The sequence below is a fragment of the Mustela nivalis genome (assembly GCF_964662115.1).
Source record: "Mustela nivalis genome assembly, chromosome: 16".
Lineage (NCBI taxonomy): Eukaryota > Metazoa > Chordata > Mammalia > Carnivora > Mustelidae > Mustela > Mustela nivalis.
In genome coordinates, this window is record NC_139035.1 from 8136420 (window position 1) to 8152246 (window position 15827).

General features: G+C 38.1%; 1 protein-coding gene across 13 annotated transcripts in view; it reads left to right on the plus strand.

Annotated features, from left to right (window-relative positions):
• The window catches only part of SDCCAG8 (SHH signaling and ciliogenesis regulator SDCCAG8), a 229160-nt gene that overhangs the window by 15046 nt on the left and 198287 nt on the right, over positions 1-15827 (plus strand). For 11 of the 13 annotated variants that reach the window (XM_082702244.1, XM_082702249.1, XM_082702253.1 and 8 more), the window contains exon 4: positions 2177-2290. The exons of the other annotated variants lie outside the window; for them this stretch is intronic. In XM_082702244.1, coding sequence (XP_082558370.1) covers positions 2177-2290 — 114 coding nt within the window. The remainder of the gene's footprint in view (positions 1-2176; positions 2291-15827) is intronic. 13 annotated transcript variants of the gene reach the window in all.

Below are 15827 nucleotides of genomic sequence, written 5' to 3' on the forward strand. Positions count from 1 at the left end.
TCTGACACAAATCTAATATGTCAAAGTAGCAATAACTATCTTGCATTTTCAATGTAACGTGTTAAGCATTTTCAGCGTAATGCATTGAAATGTGTGCGACAGTTGGAAAACAAGGCTGCTTTGTAGAAACTATGGAGACATAACACTTTCCTCACAGCTGAAATGTCATAACCGTACCCCCATATTAACACTTCACTCCAGCCTGACACATACGTTCGTGCTTAATTCCCACTTTGGAGACATGTACTACATACCCATATTCAACATTTATGGCTATCAACTATAATTTTAATGCAACATTAATGCAAATTCAGTGAATGCATTCCTGGTGAGACCTGGCTTCTAGAATGCTCTTAAGCATACAGTGGGTAGAGTACTTGGAAGTCTAGTAGACGAAGTTCAGATGCTGACTGCTCAGGCACAGTCATTATCATTTTAAAGTTACAGCCGAGAAGCAGTCATCTGGAGCTGGTTGAATCTGGGTAGGAGGAGGAGGCTTATCAAGAGCATCACTGGTTCCGTAAATACCTTACAAATCCCCGGATCCGTTTATATGGAGCTGTGTGGAAGGATACGAGTTAGACTCTGAATGTGTATAGCCCACCTGGAATGATTACAAGCCGTAATGACAATAAGCATGTCTGACACTTTCTTCTTCTTTTTTAAAAAATTTTATTTATTCGAGAGAGAGAGAGTGCTAGTATGTGAGCTGGGGTAGGTACTGAGGGGGACGGAGAGGGACAGGGGAAAGAATCTGAAGCAAGCTCGTGTTCAGCGTAGAACCCAAATTGGGGCTCGATCTCACAACCCTGATATCATGACCTGAGCCGAAATCAAGAGTCAGATGCCCAGCTGACTGAGCCTTGTGTGCACTTCCATAACCACACGACCTAGTAGCTCTATTGACAGTGCAACAGAGGCACTTTGAGATGGAAAATATAACCACATATTATTACTTATGATTTTGAAATGTGGCTGTCCAGATTCTAATAAACCCTTCAAAGTATATTCAGGCGATTTCATTTTCCATTCAGTATTAGCTTGGGTCTTTTTTATTTTTTACACCCACAGTCATATTTGATTCTTACTTGTCTATGTTCTGGGCCCATTTCTATTAACATTAAATTATTACCATTAATTGCTTTCTATTCACCAGATAAAATCCATTTAATTAAAGTTACTTTGGTTTTTAAACTTCTTAAATACGCCAAAAAGCAAAACTCTACTTAATTATTCTGCCAGAAGAACTGGTCCTTTGTTGTTAGGAATTTCTAACAGCCTGAGAAATAAGGATCAGGTGTCTCATCTCGAGGCTTCTCTGGGTTCGTGTCACTTGTTGACACTCACTCTCCCTTCCTGGTTTCCTCTTTTCCTTAAAAAATATCATGGAATGATAAATGATTCTAGAAACCCCGTTATCGTTTGAGGCAAAAGTAGAACATACATTAAAGTCAATGCAGGAGTACTACAGAGGTACAGAGAATTAACACTTTTTCTGGGGTCTGTTTGCTGGACCCCTGGTCCAGGGTAGCTGTCAATTTCTTGAGGCTCTTGCCTGTGCACCCTGTCTGGAGCTCCGTGTTCCAGACCAGCATAGTCTTAAATTACCTTGAGTATTAGGGTCAAAAAAAAAAAAAAACATGCTTTGCTAATGCCCTCCTCTGTAGACTGAATTTTACCTGGTGGACACACCTGGCAGTGAACCCTTGTCTAAAGAAACCCTTCAGCAGGCCGCTGGTCTGCCATTTTGGCTTGTAGTGCTCTTGCATGGCGGTTTCTTGAAGAAAGTTGTCCATTTATCCCCCCCATTCCTGAATGGGGTGTCCCATTTCCAGATGGCTCCGATAGGCAGTTCACTCCAAGCCAATGAGACTACTACAACCAGCATTTTTCCATTTGCCACAAAGTTTTTATGACCACTCTCACTTTCCATCTTTAAAAAAAAAAAGATATTCACACCTGAATCTCATCTATTTTATCTATCTGTGGAATTTATAGGCTAGAGACATAAATACTACTGGCCACAATGTGATCTACCCTATGTTTTTGTGACATCAGTACTAAATTGAGTATAGACATGGTATGGTGGTATTACATTATTCTTGGCTAAATCCAAACACGCTTAATTTTGGGGGGGTGTTTTTGTTTTTGGTTTTTTTTTTAATTTTTGCCTTAGAGGTCATCAGAGTCCGAGGAAGCCAATATGCCTACTGTATACAATCTCGTTCCTATCGTCAATGACCAGTCTCAATACATTCATCATTTAGAGGCAGAAGTCAAGTTCTGCAAGGTAAGTTTCTCATTAAAAATTTCACTGTAACTAAGTTAAAGTTTCTATTAATGATACTTTATATGAAAATGTGCTATTACTAGTCTTCACGTGTATTGCGATACATTGACAGTTGCATGTTCACATGTTTGAAAAGACTGGTAAGTTACAGGGGCTTCTCAGGCTGGGGAATGGTACTACTGACCTTGCCATTTCTGACGGCTTCATTTCCCAGTAGCCCATAACTGTGTCTCATGTTTTGATAATGTGCTCTCGTGTTTTGGAGTTTTTGCTTTCCACCCTACATTCTTTTTTTGTTTTTTTTTTAAAGATTTTATTTCTTTGACAGAGAGAGAGAGATCACAAGTAGGCAGAGAGGCAGGCAGAGAGAGAGGGGAGGAAGCAGGCTCCCTGTGGAGCAAAGAGTCGGATGCGGGGCTCGATCCCAGAACCCTGGGATCATGACCTGAGCCGAAGACAGAGGCTTTAACCCACTGAGCCACCCAGGCACCCCACAATACATTCTTTAGCCTAGTTGATGGGAAAAGCGTTAGAACGGTAAGACCAGTCACTCGCACTCAGGGATTCTAAACGGCTGACTAAATCTACTCCATTGTCTGCATGAAGGTTCTTACCTTAGCCTGGAATGAGAATGGCCCCGGGGGTGCTAATAACTATGTTGAAGAAACTAGTGGTGTCTGCTGTGACTTGTAACACCAGATGCTTATAACCTACAACTGTACGCAGTCCAGTAATGTCGTTAATGCCTTTATTGTCATTAATGCCATTGGAGCCTTTATGCCTTTCCAAACTTTATGCCTTTCCCTCCTTTTTAAATTCAGTATCAATATATCATATTTTTTTACATTTTGGTTCCTCTTCTAAGGTGCAAGACTTGGAAACCTTTAGACATTTCATGGTTTTGACGTTTCCAGGAAGTTCTCCATCTTAGCATGTGGCTTTGTCTTAGTTCTTGGAGGATACAATCGTTATTGCCAAGGATTCTTGGATTACTGAAATGGCTGAAATAATATCCTTGGATTGATTCCCTTAACAAGCTCTTATAAATCCTTAAGATGCTATGGGTAGGGGTCCCTGGGGGGCTCAGTGGGTTAAAGCCTCTGCCTTCAGCTCAGGTCATGATCCCAGGGTCCTGGGATCGAGTCCCACGTCGGGCTCTCTGCTCGGCAGTGACCTGCTTCCTCCCCCCTCTCTCTCTCTCTCTGCCTGACTCTCTGCCTACTTGTGATCCCTGTCTGTCAAATAAATAAATAAAATCTTAAAAAAAAAAAAAAAAAGATGCTATGGGTAAAACTTAGAAGACCTTGGGGGGAGTCTTATCTCTACTCTCTTAGAGTTTTTGGCTATGACTTATAATTAAATTAACATAAAACAGATTAATAGGATAAAAATAGATGCATTTATTTGGTTATTTTATTACTGAAATATAATTGATAATATATTACTTTTAGGTGTACAATATGCTGATTGAGCAATTTGATATATTACTCAGTGCTCATCACAATAAGTGTAGTTACTACCTATCAGAAAACGATGTTATTACAATATTATTGACTACATTCCCTGTGCTGTACTTTTCATCTCTGTGATTTGTTTTATAACTGAAAGTTTGTACTCTTAATTCCCTTTATCTATTTCACACATCTCAGCAACCACCCCTCAGCAAACACCAGTTCTCTGTATTTAAGAGTCTGTTTGTTCCTTTATTTTGTTTTTTAGATTCCACATATAAGTGAAATCATATGGTATTTGTCTTCCTCTGTGTGATTTATTTCAGTTAGCATGACACGCTCTAGGTCCACCCATGTTGTCACAAATGCAAGATGTCATTCTTTTTTTTCTTTTTTTTTTTTTAATTTATTTGAGAGACATCACAAGTAGATGGAGAGGCAGAGATATATGGGAGGCTAAAGAGGGGATGAGTTATTTTAGTGAGGTCTGTTGGTACAGATTCCTCTCAGCCTCCACTCCCTATCTCTGGTGATAAGAATGTTTTCTTTCTTCCTTCTATGCAGAGGACAGCTTTCACATGGGAGTTTTATCTCCTGCTTCCAGGAAGAAACGGAAGGTCACTCTTTGTATCTGCTGTTTTTTAAGTGCTTTTAGCTCAAAATAATTCTTATTCCTAAGTGGCATGTTTTGGGGTAGCAGATTCTACCACAATATAGATTGTAATAAACTTACCATCTAGTCTTGGGACGCCTGGGTGGCTGGTTGGTTGAGTGACTGCCTTCAGCTCAGGTGATAATCCTGGGGTGCTAGGATTGAGTCCCACATCGGGCTCCTCACTCAGCAGGGTCCCTGCTTCTCCCTCTGCTTGTCACTCCCTCTGCATGTGCTCTCTCTCTCTGACAAATAAATAAGTAAAATCTTCTTAAAAAATAAACTTACCATCAAGTTGGGAAGAGAGTACTAATACCTATGAGCACCACAGCGACACCGTGGAGTAGAAGGTCGTTTTCCCTCTGTAGTATTAACCAAAATTGTAGTAAGAATAGAAAGGTACTAAAAGTTGGAGTTCTGGGGGATGTTTTTCTGGGAGAGAAAAATCTTAAAGGAGTTGGGTTGTTTAGATCAGCAGGAGGAGGATGAAGGAGTTCATACAGAAAACAGCCACACTGGGGCGCCTGGGTGGCTCAGTGGGTTAAGTCGCTGCCTTCAGCTGGGTCATGATCTCAGGGTCCTGGGATCAAGCCCCACATCGGGCTCTCTGCTCTGTGGGGAGCCTGCTTCCTCCTCTCTGCCTGCCTCTCTGCCTACTTGTGATCTCTGTCTGTCAAATATATAAATAAAATCTTTAAAAAAAAAAAAAAGAAAAAAGAAAACAGCCACACTGAAAGGACATATTCAGGATGAATACATTTTCTCTATGGGAGCCACAAGGCATCTATTCTAAATCCTGCAGGAGAGGATGTCTGTTAGAAATTATTAAGGGCTCCTGGGTGGCTCAGTGGTTAAGCATCTGCCTTCTGCTCAGCTCATGATCCCAGGGTCCTGGGATTAAGTTCTGTATCAAGCTCCTTGCTCAGTAGGGAGCCTGGTTCTCCCTCTCTTTCTGCTGCTCCCCCTGCTTATTCTCTCTCTCTCTCTCCTCTGTCAAATAAATAAAATCTTTAAAAAAAGAGAAATTATTAAAATGATGCTGAACTAGGAAAATGGAAGATTATAAGAACCTTGAAAGGTAGAGTATATATTTGATACATTTTAACAAGGGAATAATGGAATAAAAATAACATTTAAGGGCTTAGAAATAGCTAATTTTTTTTTTAAGATTTTATTTATTTGTTTGACAGATCACAAGTAGGCAGAGAGGCAGGCAGAGAGAGAGAGGGGAGGAAGCAGGCTCCCTGCTGAGCAGAGAGCCTGATGCAGGGCTCGATCCCAGGACCCTGACATCATGACCTGAGCTGAAGGCAGACATTTAACCTCCAGAGCCACTGAGGCATCCCTCATTTAATTTAATTTAATTTAATTTTATGTAAACTCCATGCCACATGTGGGGTTTAAACTCACAACCTGGAGATCAAGAGTCACATGTTGTACCAACTGACCCAGCCAGGCACCCCTAAGTTTTTATTTTTATTCCAGTTCGTTAAAATACTGTGTGTTAGTTTCAGGTGTACAATATATTGACTCAACACTTCCATACAACATCTAGTGCTCATCAGAACAGGTGCCCTCTGCAATCCCCATCACCTTTTTCACCCATCCGCTCACCCACTTCCCTTCTGGTGACCATCAGTTTGTTCTCTAGAGTTGAGTCGTGTCTTGGTTTGCCTCCCTCTCTCTTTTTTTCCCTTTGCTCATTTGTTTTGTTTCTTAAATTCTACGTATGCATGAACTCATATGGTACTTGTCTTTCTCTGCCGCGCTTATTTCCCTTAACGCACTACTATGTAGTGCCATATGTCTGTCTTTGCAAATGACAAGATTTCATTCTCTTATGGCTGAGTAATATTCCATTGTATATATATACACACCACTTCTTCTTCTTCTTTTTTTTTTTTAATTTTTATTTTTATTTATTTGACAGAGAGAGAGAGATCACAAGGAGGCAGAGAGGTAGGCAGAGGCAGAGGGGGAAGTAGGCGCTCCGCTGAGCAAAGAGCCCAATTCGGGGCTCGATCCCAGGACCCTGAGATCATGACCTGAGCTGAAGGCAGAGACTTTAACCCACTGAGCCACCCAGGTGCCCCAGTACCACTTCTTTACCCATTCATCAGTTGATGGACATCTGGGCTCTTTTCCATAATTTGGCTATTGTAGATAATGTTGGTATAAGCATTGGAGTACATATATCCCTATCCCTTTGAATTAAGTATTTTTATATTCTTTGGGCAAATACTTACTAGTGCAGTTGCTGGATGGTAGGGTAGTTCTATTTTTAACTTTTTGAGGAAGCTCGATTCTGTTTTCTAGAGTGGCTGCACCCGTCAGCATTCCCACCAACAGTGCAAGAGGGTTCCCTTTTCTCCACATCCTTGTCAAAACCTGTTGTATTTTGGGTTACTGATTTTAGCCATTCTGGCAGTTATGAGGCGATAGCTCATTATAGTTTTGCATTGTAGATTTGATGTGTATTTCCCTGATGATCAGTGATGTTGAGCATCTTTTCATATGTCTGTTGGCCATCTGTATGTGTTCTTTAGAAAAATGCCTATTTGTGTGTTCTGCCTATTTTTAATTGGATTATTTGTTGTTGTTGTTTACTTAAAGATTTTATTTATTTGAGAGAGAAAGAGCATGAATTCAGGGGAGAGGGCGGGGAAGAGGAGAGCTGAGCCAGGGGCCCAATCCAGGGCTCGATCCCAGAGCCCTGGGATCATGACCTGAGCCAAAGGCAGATGCTTAACCGACTGAGCCACCCAGGTGTCCCTGAATTACTTGTTTTTTTGAGTATAGGACTTTTTAAAGTTCTTTATATATTTTGGATACTAATGCTTTATCAGATATGCCATTTGCAAATATCTTCTCCCATTCCATATTAGTTCTATTGATTGTTTCTCTTACTGTGCAGAAGCGTTTTATTTTGATGTCATCCCAGTAGTTTATTTTTGCTTTTGTTTCTCTTGCCTCAAAAAACATATTAGATAGAACTTGCTACAGCTGATGTGAAAGAGGTTACTGCCTGTGTACTCCTCTAGGAATTTTATGGTTTCAGGCCTGATATTTAGTTAATCCTTTTGAATTTATTTTTGTGTTTGGTATAAGAAAGTGGTCCAGTTCCATTCTTTTGCATGTCGCTCTCCAGTTTTCCCAACACCATTTGCTGAGGAGACTGTCTTTTTCCCACTGTATCTTCTTTCCTGCTTTAAGATTAATTGACCATATACTTGTGGATTCATTTCTGGGTTTTCTGTTCTGTGTCTATTTTTGTGCTAGTATCATGCCATTTTGAGCACTATGGCTTTGTAATATAACTTAAAGTCTGGAATTTTAATGCCTCTGGCTTGCTTTTCTTTTTCAAGGATGTTTTGGCTATTTGGGGTCTTTCATGGTTCCATACAAATTATAGGATTATTTGTTCTAGCTCTATGAAAAGTGCTGTTGGTATTTTGATAGGGATTGCATTAAATGTGTTGATTGCTTTAGATAGCATAGACATTTTGACAATATTCTTCTAATCCATGGGCATGAAATGTCTTTCCATTTCTTTGTGTCACCTTCAGTTTCTTTCATCAGTGTTATAGTTTTCAGAGTACTGGTTTTTCACCTCTTTCATTAGGTTTAGTCTGGAATCTTACTGTTCTGGGTGCAATTGTAAATGGGATAGATTCATTAATTTCTCTTTCTGCTGCTTCATTATTGGTGTATAGAAATGTAACAGATTTCTGTATGTTGACTTTGTATCCTGTGACCTTAATGAATTCGTGTATGAGCTCTAGCAGTTTTTTGGTCAGATTTTCCATATGGAGAATCGTGTCATCTGCAAATAGTGAAAATTTTGCTTCTTCCTTGCCAGTTGGGATGTTCTTTATTTCTTTTTATTGTCTGATTGCTTTGGCTAGGACTTCTAGTAGTGTGTTGCAGAAGTGGCAAAATTGGACATTCCTGTCTTGTTCTGGACCATAGAGGAAAAGGTCTCAGTCTTTCCCCATTGACGATATTAGCTGTGGGTTTTTGATATACGGATTTTATTGTGTTGAGTCATAACCTACTTTGTTGAGTGTTTTTGTCATGAATGGATGTTGTACTTTATCAAATGCTTTTTCTGCATCTATTGAAATGATCATATGGTTCTTATCCTTTCTTGTATTAATGTGGTGTATCATGTCGACTGATTTGCAAATTTTAACCACCCTTGAAAACCTGGAATAAATCCCACTTTCTTGTGGTGAATGATTTTTTTAAATGTATTGTTGGATTCAGTTTGGAAGTATATTATTGAGAATTTTTGCATCTCTGTTTATCAGGGATATTGGCCTATAGTTCTCTTTTCTGATGGTGCCTTTATCTGGTTTTGGCATCAAGGTAATGCTGGCCTTATAGGGTGAATTTGGAAGTTTTCCTTCCTTTTCTATTTTTTGAGAATAGTTCATAGGTATTAACTCTTCTTTAAATGTTTGGTGGCGATATCTTATTAGTTTTTTAAAATTAATAGACTTTATTTTTTAGATTAGTTTTAGGTTTACAGAAACATTGAGTGGAAAGCACCTTGAGTTCCCATGCACTTCCCCTTCATACCTCCTCAGCAGTTCTTGCTGTTATTAACAGCGTGTATCAATGTGGCATGTTCATTTCAGTTGATGACCAATATTATTACATTATTATTTGCTAAATTCTACATTTACATTAGTGCTTACTCTTTGTAAATTCTGTAGCTTTTGAAAAATGTGTGATGTGTATCCATCATTACAGTGGCAAAGAGATTAGTTCCACTGCCATAGAGATCAGTCTGTGCTCCATTTCCTCATCTCCCTTCCTGGCCCTCCAAATCCCGGCAACCACTGATCTCTTGATTGTCTCCACAGTTTTACTTTTTCAGATTGTCATGTAGTTGGAATCACATAATGTGTAGCCTTTTCAAACTGGCTTCGCTGACTTGTAGTACGCATTGAAGTTTCCTTCATTTCTTTTTATGGCTCAATAGCCTTTTTTTAATCGCTGGATAAAATTCTATTGTATGGATATAACATAGGTTGTTTATCCATTCATTCTTTGAAGGACATCTTGCTTGCTTCCAAGTTTTGGCAACTAGGAACAACACTGCTATAAATATTCATGTGCAGGTTTTTGTGGATATAAACTTTTAACTCATTTGAGTAAATACCAAGAAGCTCAGTTGCTGGGTCACATGATAACAGTACTTTTAGTTTTGTAAAAAGCTGTCAGACTGTGTCTTCCAAAGTACCATTTTGCTTTTTCACCAGTGGTGAATGAGAGTTCTTGGTGCTCCACATCCTTGCCAGCATTTGGTGTCATTAGTAATGTACTAAAGGTGTGTTTTAATGTAAATTCCCTGATGACATATAATATTGGGCATTATTTTCCTGTACTTATTTTCCATTTATATACTTTCTTTTTTTAAATTGAGTTGTGGGATTCCTTATTATTGAGTTCTTAGAGTTCCTTATATATATTATATATATATTTATATATATTTTATATATATATTTATACATTTATATATATGTGTGTGTGTGTATATATATATATATATATATACTTTTTTTTTTTGGATACCAGTCATTTATCAACTATGTCTTTCGCAATTTTTTCCTCCTAGTGCGTGGCTAGCCTTTGATTCTCTTAACAGTGCCTTTTATAGAGCAGAAGGTTTTGATTTCAGTAACATCCAACTTACCAATTTTTTCTTTCATAAATTTTGCTTTTGGTTCTATGTAAAAATCATTGCTGAATCCAGGGTGATGAGTATTTTCCCCATTCTTCCATAACTTTATGTTTTACACTTAGATCTGTGCTCCATTGTGAGTTAATTTTTGTGTAACATGTAAGATCATTGTTTAGATTATTTTTTTCCTTTCTATTCTTTTTTTTTTTTTCCCTGCATGTGGATATCCAGTTGTTACAGCACCATTTGTTGAAAAGATTGTTTCCATTGGATTGCCTTTGCTTCTTTATAAAGATCATTTGGCTGTATTTGTTTGAATCTACTTTGGGGCTCACTTTTCTGTGCCTCTGATCTGTTAGTCTGTTCTTTTGTGTAACATACTGTCTTGATTTATAGTAAGTCTTGAAGTTGAGTAGGATCGATCTTCTGATACTGTTCTCCTCACTATGGTATTAGCTATTTGGGTCTTTTGCTCCTTTATATGAATTAAAATCGGTAAATTTCCACTAAATAACATACTGGGATTTTGATTGGGATTTTATTGAATCTATAGAGCGGGTTGGAAATTGGCATGTCGACAAAACTGAGTCTTCCTATGCATGTACATGGACTGTCTATCCATTTTTTTAGGCATTCCTTTATTTTTCAGAGTTTTGCAGCTTTTCTCATATAGATCTAGTACACATTTTGTGAGATTTATGCCTCAGTATTTCATTTTTTTAGTGTTAATGTAACTGGTAATGTGTTCTTAGTTCAAATTCCAATTATTTATTGCTAATATTTAAGAAAATAATCAACTTCTGTATATTGATCTTGTAATCTGCAACCTTGACCAGAATCACTTATTCTAGCTGGTTTTTGATTCTTTGAGATCTTCTTTGTAGAGAGTCATGTCAACTTTAACAAAACCAGATGTCTTTTTAAAAGATTATTTCTTCCTTTCCAGTATATATGGTTTTTATTTCTTTTTCATATCTTGTTGCATTAGCTAGGATTTTTAGTATGATGAATACGAGTGATGAGAAGGGACATGCTTGCCTTGTTCTTGTTCTTTTTTTTTTTTTAATAAAGATTTTATTTATTTGACAGAGAGAGAGAGATCACAAATAGGCAGAGAGGCAGAGAGAGAGGGGGAAGCAGGCTCCCTGCTGAACATTGAGCCCAATGTGGGGCTCGATCCCAGGACCCTGAGATCATCACCTGAGCCAAAGGCAGACACTTAGCCCACTGAGCCACCCTGGTGCCCCTCCTTGTTCTTGTTCTTAATGGGAAACTATCTATAGTCTCACCATTGAGTATGACATTAACTGTTTGTTATTTATAGATGCTGTTTATAAATTTGAGGATGTTTTCTTCTATTTCCTGTCTACTGAGAATTTTTATCTTGAATGGCTACTGAAATTTGTCACTTGCTTCTTCTGTCTACTGGTATGATCATAAATGATTTTTCTAGCTTGTTGATATGATGGGTCACATTAATTCCTTTTCAAATATTGGACCAACCTGTATACCTAGAATAAATTCCATTTTGTCCTATTGTATAATAATTTTATACATCATTGCTTTTGAATTGCTGATATTTCGATGAGGATTTTTGTATTTATCTTCATGAGATATATTATTGGTCTCTAGTTTTCCATTCCTGTAGTGTCTTCAACTGGTTTGGGTATTAGGGTACCCAAAAATGAATTAGGAAGTATTCCCTCAGATATTTTATGGAAGATGTAAAAAACCGGTATAATCTATTACTTAAATTTTTGGTATAATTTAAATGTGAACTAATGGCAGACAAGGTGCTTTCTGTTTTAAATGTTATTAATAATTGATTCAATTGCTTTTATAGATGTAAGCCTTGTTCAGACTATTTCTCCTTCTGTGAGTTTTTAAAGATTGTGTCTTTCAAGGAATTGGTCTGTTTTATCTAAATTATAAAATTTATGGGCATAGAGTTACTCATGGTATTCCTTTGTTATCCTTTTAATGTCCTTGGGATTTGTCACGATGACCCGGCTTTCATTTCTGATGTTAATAATTTGTGTTTACTCCCTTTTTTTCTCAGTTAGCCAGGCTAGAGTCTAGAGTCTTCCCAGTTTTATCGATCATTTCAAAGACCCAGCTTTTGGTTCTGGTGCTTTTCTCTATTGATTTTCTTTTTCTTTTTAAAAACATTTTATTTATTTATTTGACAGAGATCACAAGTAGGCAGAGAGGCAGGCAGAGAGTGAGGGGGGCAGGGTGGGGGGAAGCAGGCTCCCTGCTGAGCAGAGAGCCAATGCTGTGTTTGATCCCAGGACCCTGGGATCATGACCTGAGCCAAAGGCAGAGGCTTTAATCCACTGAGCCACCCAGGCGCCCCTGTATTGATTTTCTATTTTAAATTTCTTTGATCTCTAATTTTTCTTGTGTCTTCTGATTACTTTGAATTTAATTTACTCCTCTCCCCCCCCTTTTTTTAAAGTTTCCTCCAACAAAAGCTTGGATCGTTGATTTGGAATCTTCTTTTCTAATGTTTTTCACTGATTTTGTTGTATCTCACAAATCTTGATAAGTTGTATTTTCATTTTTATTTAGTTCAAAGTATTTTTAATTTTTTCGAGACTTTGTCCTTGATCTGTATGTATTTAGAAATATTGTTTAATCACCAAGTATATTGGGAATGTCCCAGCCATCCTTCTGTTACTGATCTCTGGTTTAATTCTACTGTGGTCTGAGAACATACTTTTTTATGATTTCTATTCTTTTTGTTTGTTAAGATGTGTTAAAAACCCATCTAAAAGACCCAGGATGTGGTGGTATGTCTTGGCGAATGTCGTGTTTTAGCTTAAGAAGAATGTGTATTCTCTTGTTGGATAAAATACTCTATAAATGCCAGTTGATGGCTGGTGCTGTTCAGTTCAACTGTGTACCTACCAATGTTTTGCCAATCCGTAAGATCTGTTGGTTCTGTCAACAGATCTGTTGGCTCTGTCTACTGACAGAGGGGTTTTGAAATCTCCAACTGAAATAGTGGATTCATTTATTTCTTTGTACAGCTCTATCAGTTTTTGTATTATGTATTTTGATGTTCTTACACATTAAGGATCATTGTGTGCCAGGAGAATTGACCCCTTTATCATTATGTCTTGCTTCTTTTTACCCCTTATATTTTCCTTTGGTATGAAGTCTGCTTTGTCTGAAATTAATATAGCTATACCAGCTTTTGGTTTATGTTAGCATGGTACGCCTCTATCCATTTACCTTTCATTGATCTGTGTCTTTATATTTAAAGTGGGCTTCTTATAGATGGCATATACTTGTGTCATGTTTGTCATTCACTCTTACTGCCTCTGTCTTTTTTTTTTTTTTTAAAGATTTTATTTATTTATTTGACAGAGAGAAATCACAAGTAGATGGAGAGGCAGGCAGAGAGAGAGAGAGAGGGAAGCAGGCTCCCTGCTGAGCAGAGTGCCCGATGCGGGCCTTGATCCCAGGACCCTGAGATCATGACCTGAGCCGAAGGCAGTGGCTTAACCCACTGAGCCACCCAGGCGCCCTGCCTCTGTCTTTTTATTGGTGTATTCAGACCATGGACACTTAAAAAAGTTATTATTGATACACTTAGATATTGATCCAGTGGAATAATATCTACCATATTTGCTACTGTTTTCTACTTACCGCCCTTGTTCATTCGTTCTTTCTTTCTTAATTCTTTCTTAATTTCCTAATTTATTTTCTTTCTTTCTTTCTGTCTCTTTCCTCAGTCTTCTACTCTTTTTCTGCCATCCCTGGCTCTAAGCGATCCTGTTATGTGATTGGAAGTTTTCTCCTGTCTGAGCATAGCAGGGGGCTTTTTATTTTTTTTTTTACTTTTGTAAGTGATTGTCCTTGAGTTTGCAATTACCTTGATCAATAATCTAAGTCTGCTTTCAAATAGCTCTGTACCACCACATGGGAAGGGAGAGTTCCTTGTAATAGAGCTTCAGTCCCTCCCTTCTGTTCTCTATAATGTTTCTGCCATTCATCTCAATCATTCATAAGCTGTGCTCACTGTGTATAGTGCTACTGTGAGGCTGAACATACTGTTATATGTTAGATCAGTTAAGATTTAAAGAAACAAAGTATTTTGTTTTATCCCCATATATTCCTTTACTAATGCTCTTTCTATTTTGTGTATGTCTAAGCTTATTTATAACCTGTATCATTTTCCTCCTTTCTGAAGAGCATGTAACATTTCTTGCAAGGCAGACCTCACTGATTTCCTCAATTTTTGTTTATCTAAGAAAGTCTTTATTTTCCCCTTACCTTTGAAGGTTAGTATGTCTTAATACAGAATTCTAGGTTGGTGAGTTTTTTCCTCTCCATACTTTAAATATTTCATTCCATTGTCTTGTTTTATGCAGGGTTTCTGAAGAAAACCCTGATTTCTGATTTCCTTAAAGATTTTCTATTTGTCTTTGATTTTATGCAGTTTGACTCTGATATGTCTAGGTATAGATTTTTTGGTTTATTTTATAGTGCTTGGTGTTCTCTGGGCTTCCTGGGTCTGTGGTTTGGTGGTTATGATTTTGTAAAATTCTCAGTCATTATTGCTTCAAATATTTCTTCTTGTTCTTTCTCTCTTTGTCACCTTTTATAATCGTCCCACATTTCTTGGATATTCTGTTCTTTTTCATTCTTTTTTCTCCTTGCATTTTAGTTTGGGAAATTTCTAATAGCAGTTCTTTAAGTTCCCCGGTTCTTTTCTTGGTTGTGTCAGTCTATTCATGAGCCCATGAAAGGCATTCATCGTTTTTATTATGGTGGTTTTCATTTCCAGCACTTTGAATCTTTCTTGAAGTTTCCATTACTGCTTATATTTCCTATCGGTCCTTTCATGTGGTCCACTTTTTTCCATTAGATGTTTTAACTTATTAATCATGAGTATTTTAAACTCCCAATCTGGTAATTCTAGCACTGCTGCCATATTCAGGTCTGGTTCTGTGCTTGCTTTATCTCTTTAAACTGTGCTTTAAGTCTTTTAGTGTGCTTTCTAATTTTTTGCTGAATGCTGGCCACGAGGTGGTGGGTAAAAGAAACTGTTTAGTGTGCGATACTATGTTTATTGTGGTAGGACTTAGGCTGTGTTTACTGTTTGGTGTTACTGCAATTGTCAGAGGCCAAAATTTCCTCTAGTGTCCTGCTTTATGTCTCCCCGGTGGTGGGTGTGGGAGTAGGGGAAGCATTTTATAGTCCTATGACTAGGTCTCTGTCTTTTAGGGAGCCTGTGACAGTTAACTTTGACCTTCACAATTGCTTCTCAGTCATTCTGTCACAGAAAGTGAGGTGGGAAGGCTACAGGGAGCTGGAGTTGGGGGTTTCCCTTCCGTTCCCTTCCTGAAGGCACAGCAGCTACGTCGTGAAAAACCCCAGCTATTTAGGCTCTGTTAAAATACTTTCTCTTGATGCAGGCCTTTTTAAGAACAGAAATGCTTTGGGCATTTTTAAATGCCCAAAGAGGAAATGCCCAAGAGGAAGCATGAAGGGATTTTTCTCTAGCCTTTGTTGTATGAACCTGGTAGTATCCCTAGAGATAAAACTCACAGAAGCGTAGGAATCCCCTTAAGATGGTCTTTCTGGAGTATTTAACCCTCAAACTTATCAACTCTGAGCTTCCAATTACATTTTACCTTTTCCTTGCCAACACTGGTTCCCCTGGTTGCTCAGGTAGGTTGTGATTCTCAGGAACACCTGCCTGTCTCTCCATTTTGGGGGATGGCACTTTTCCCT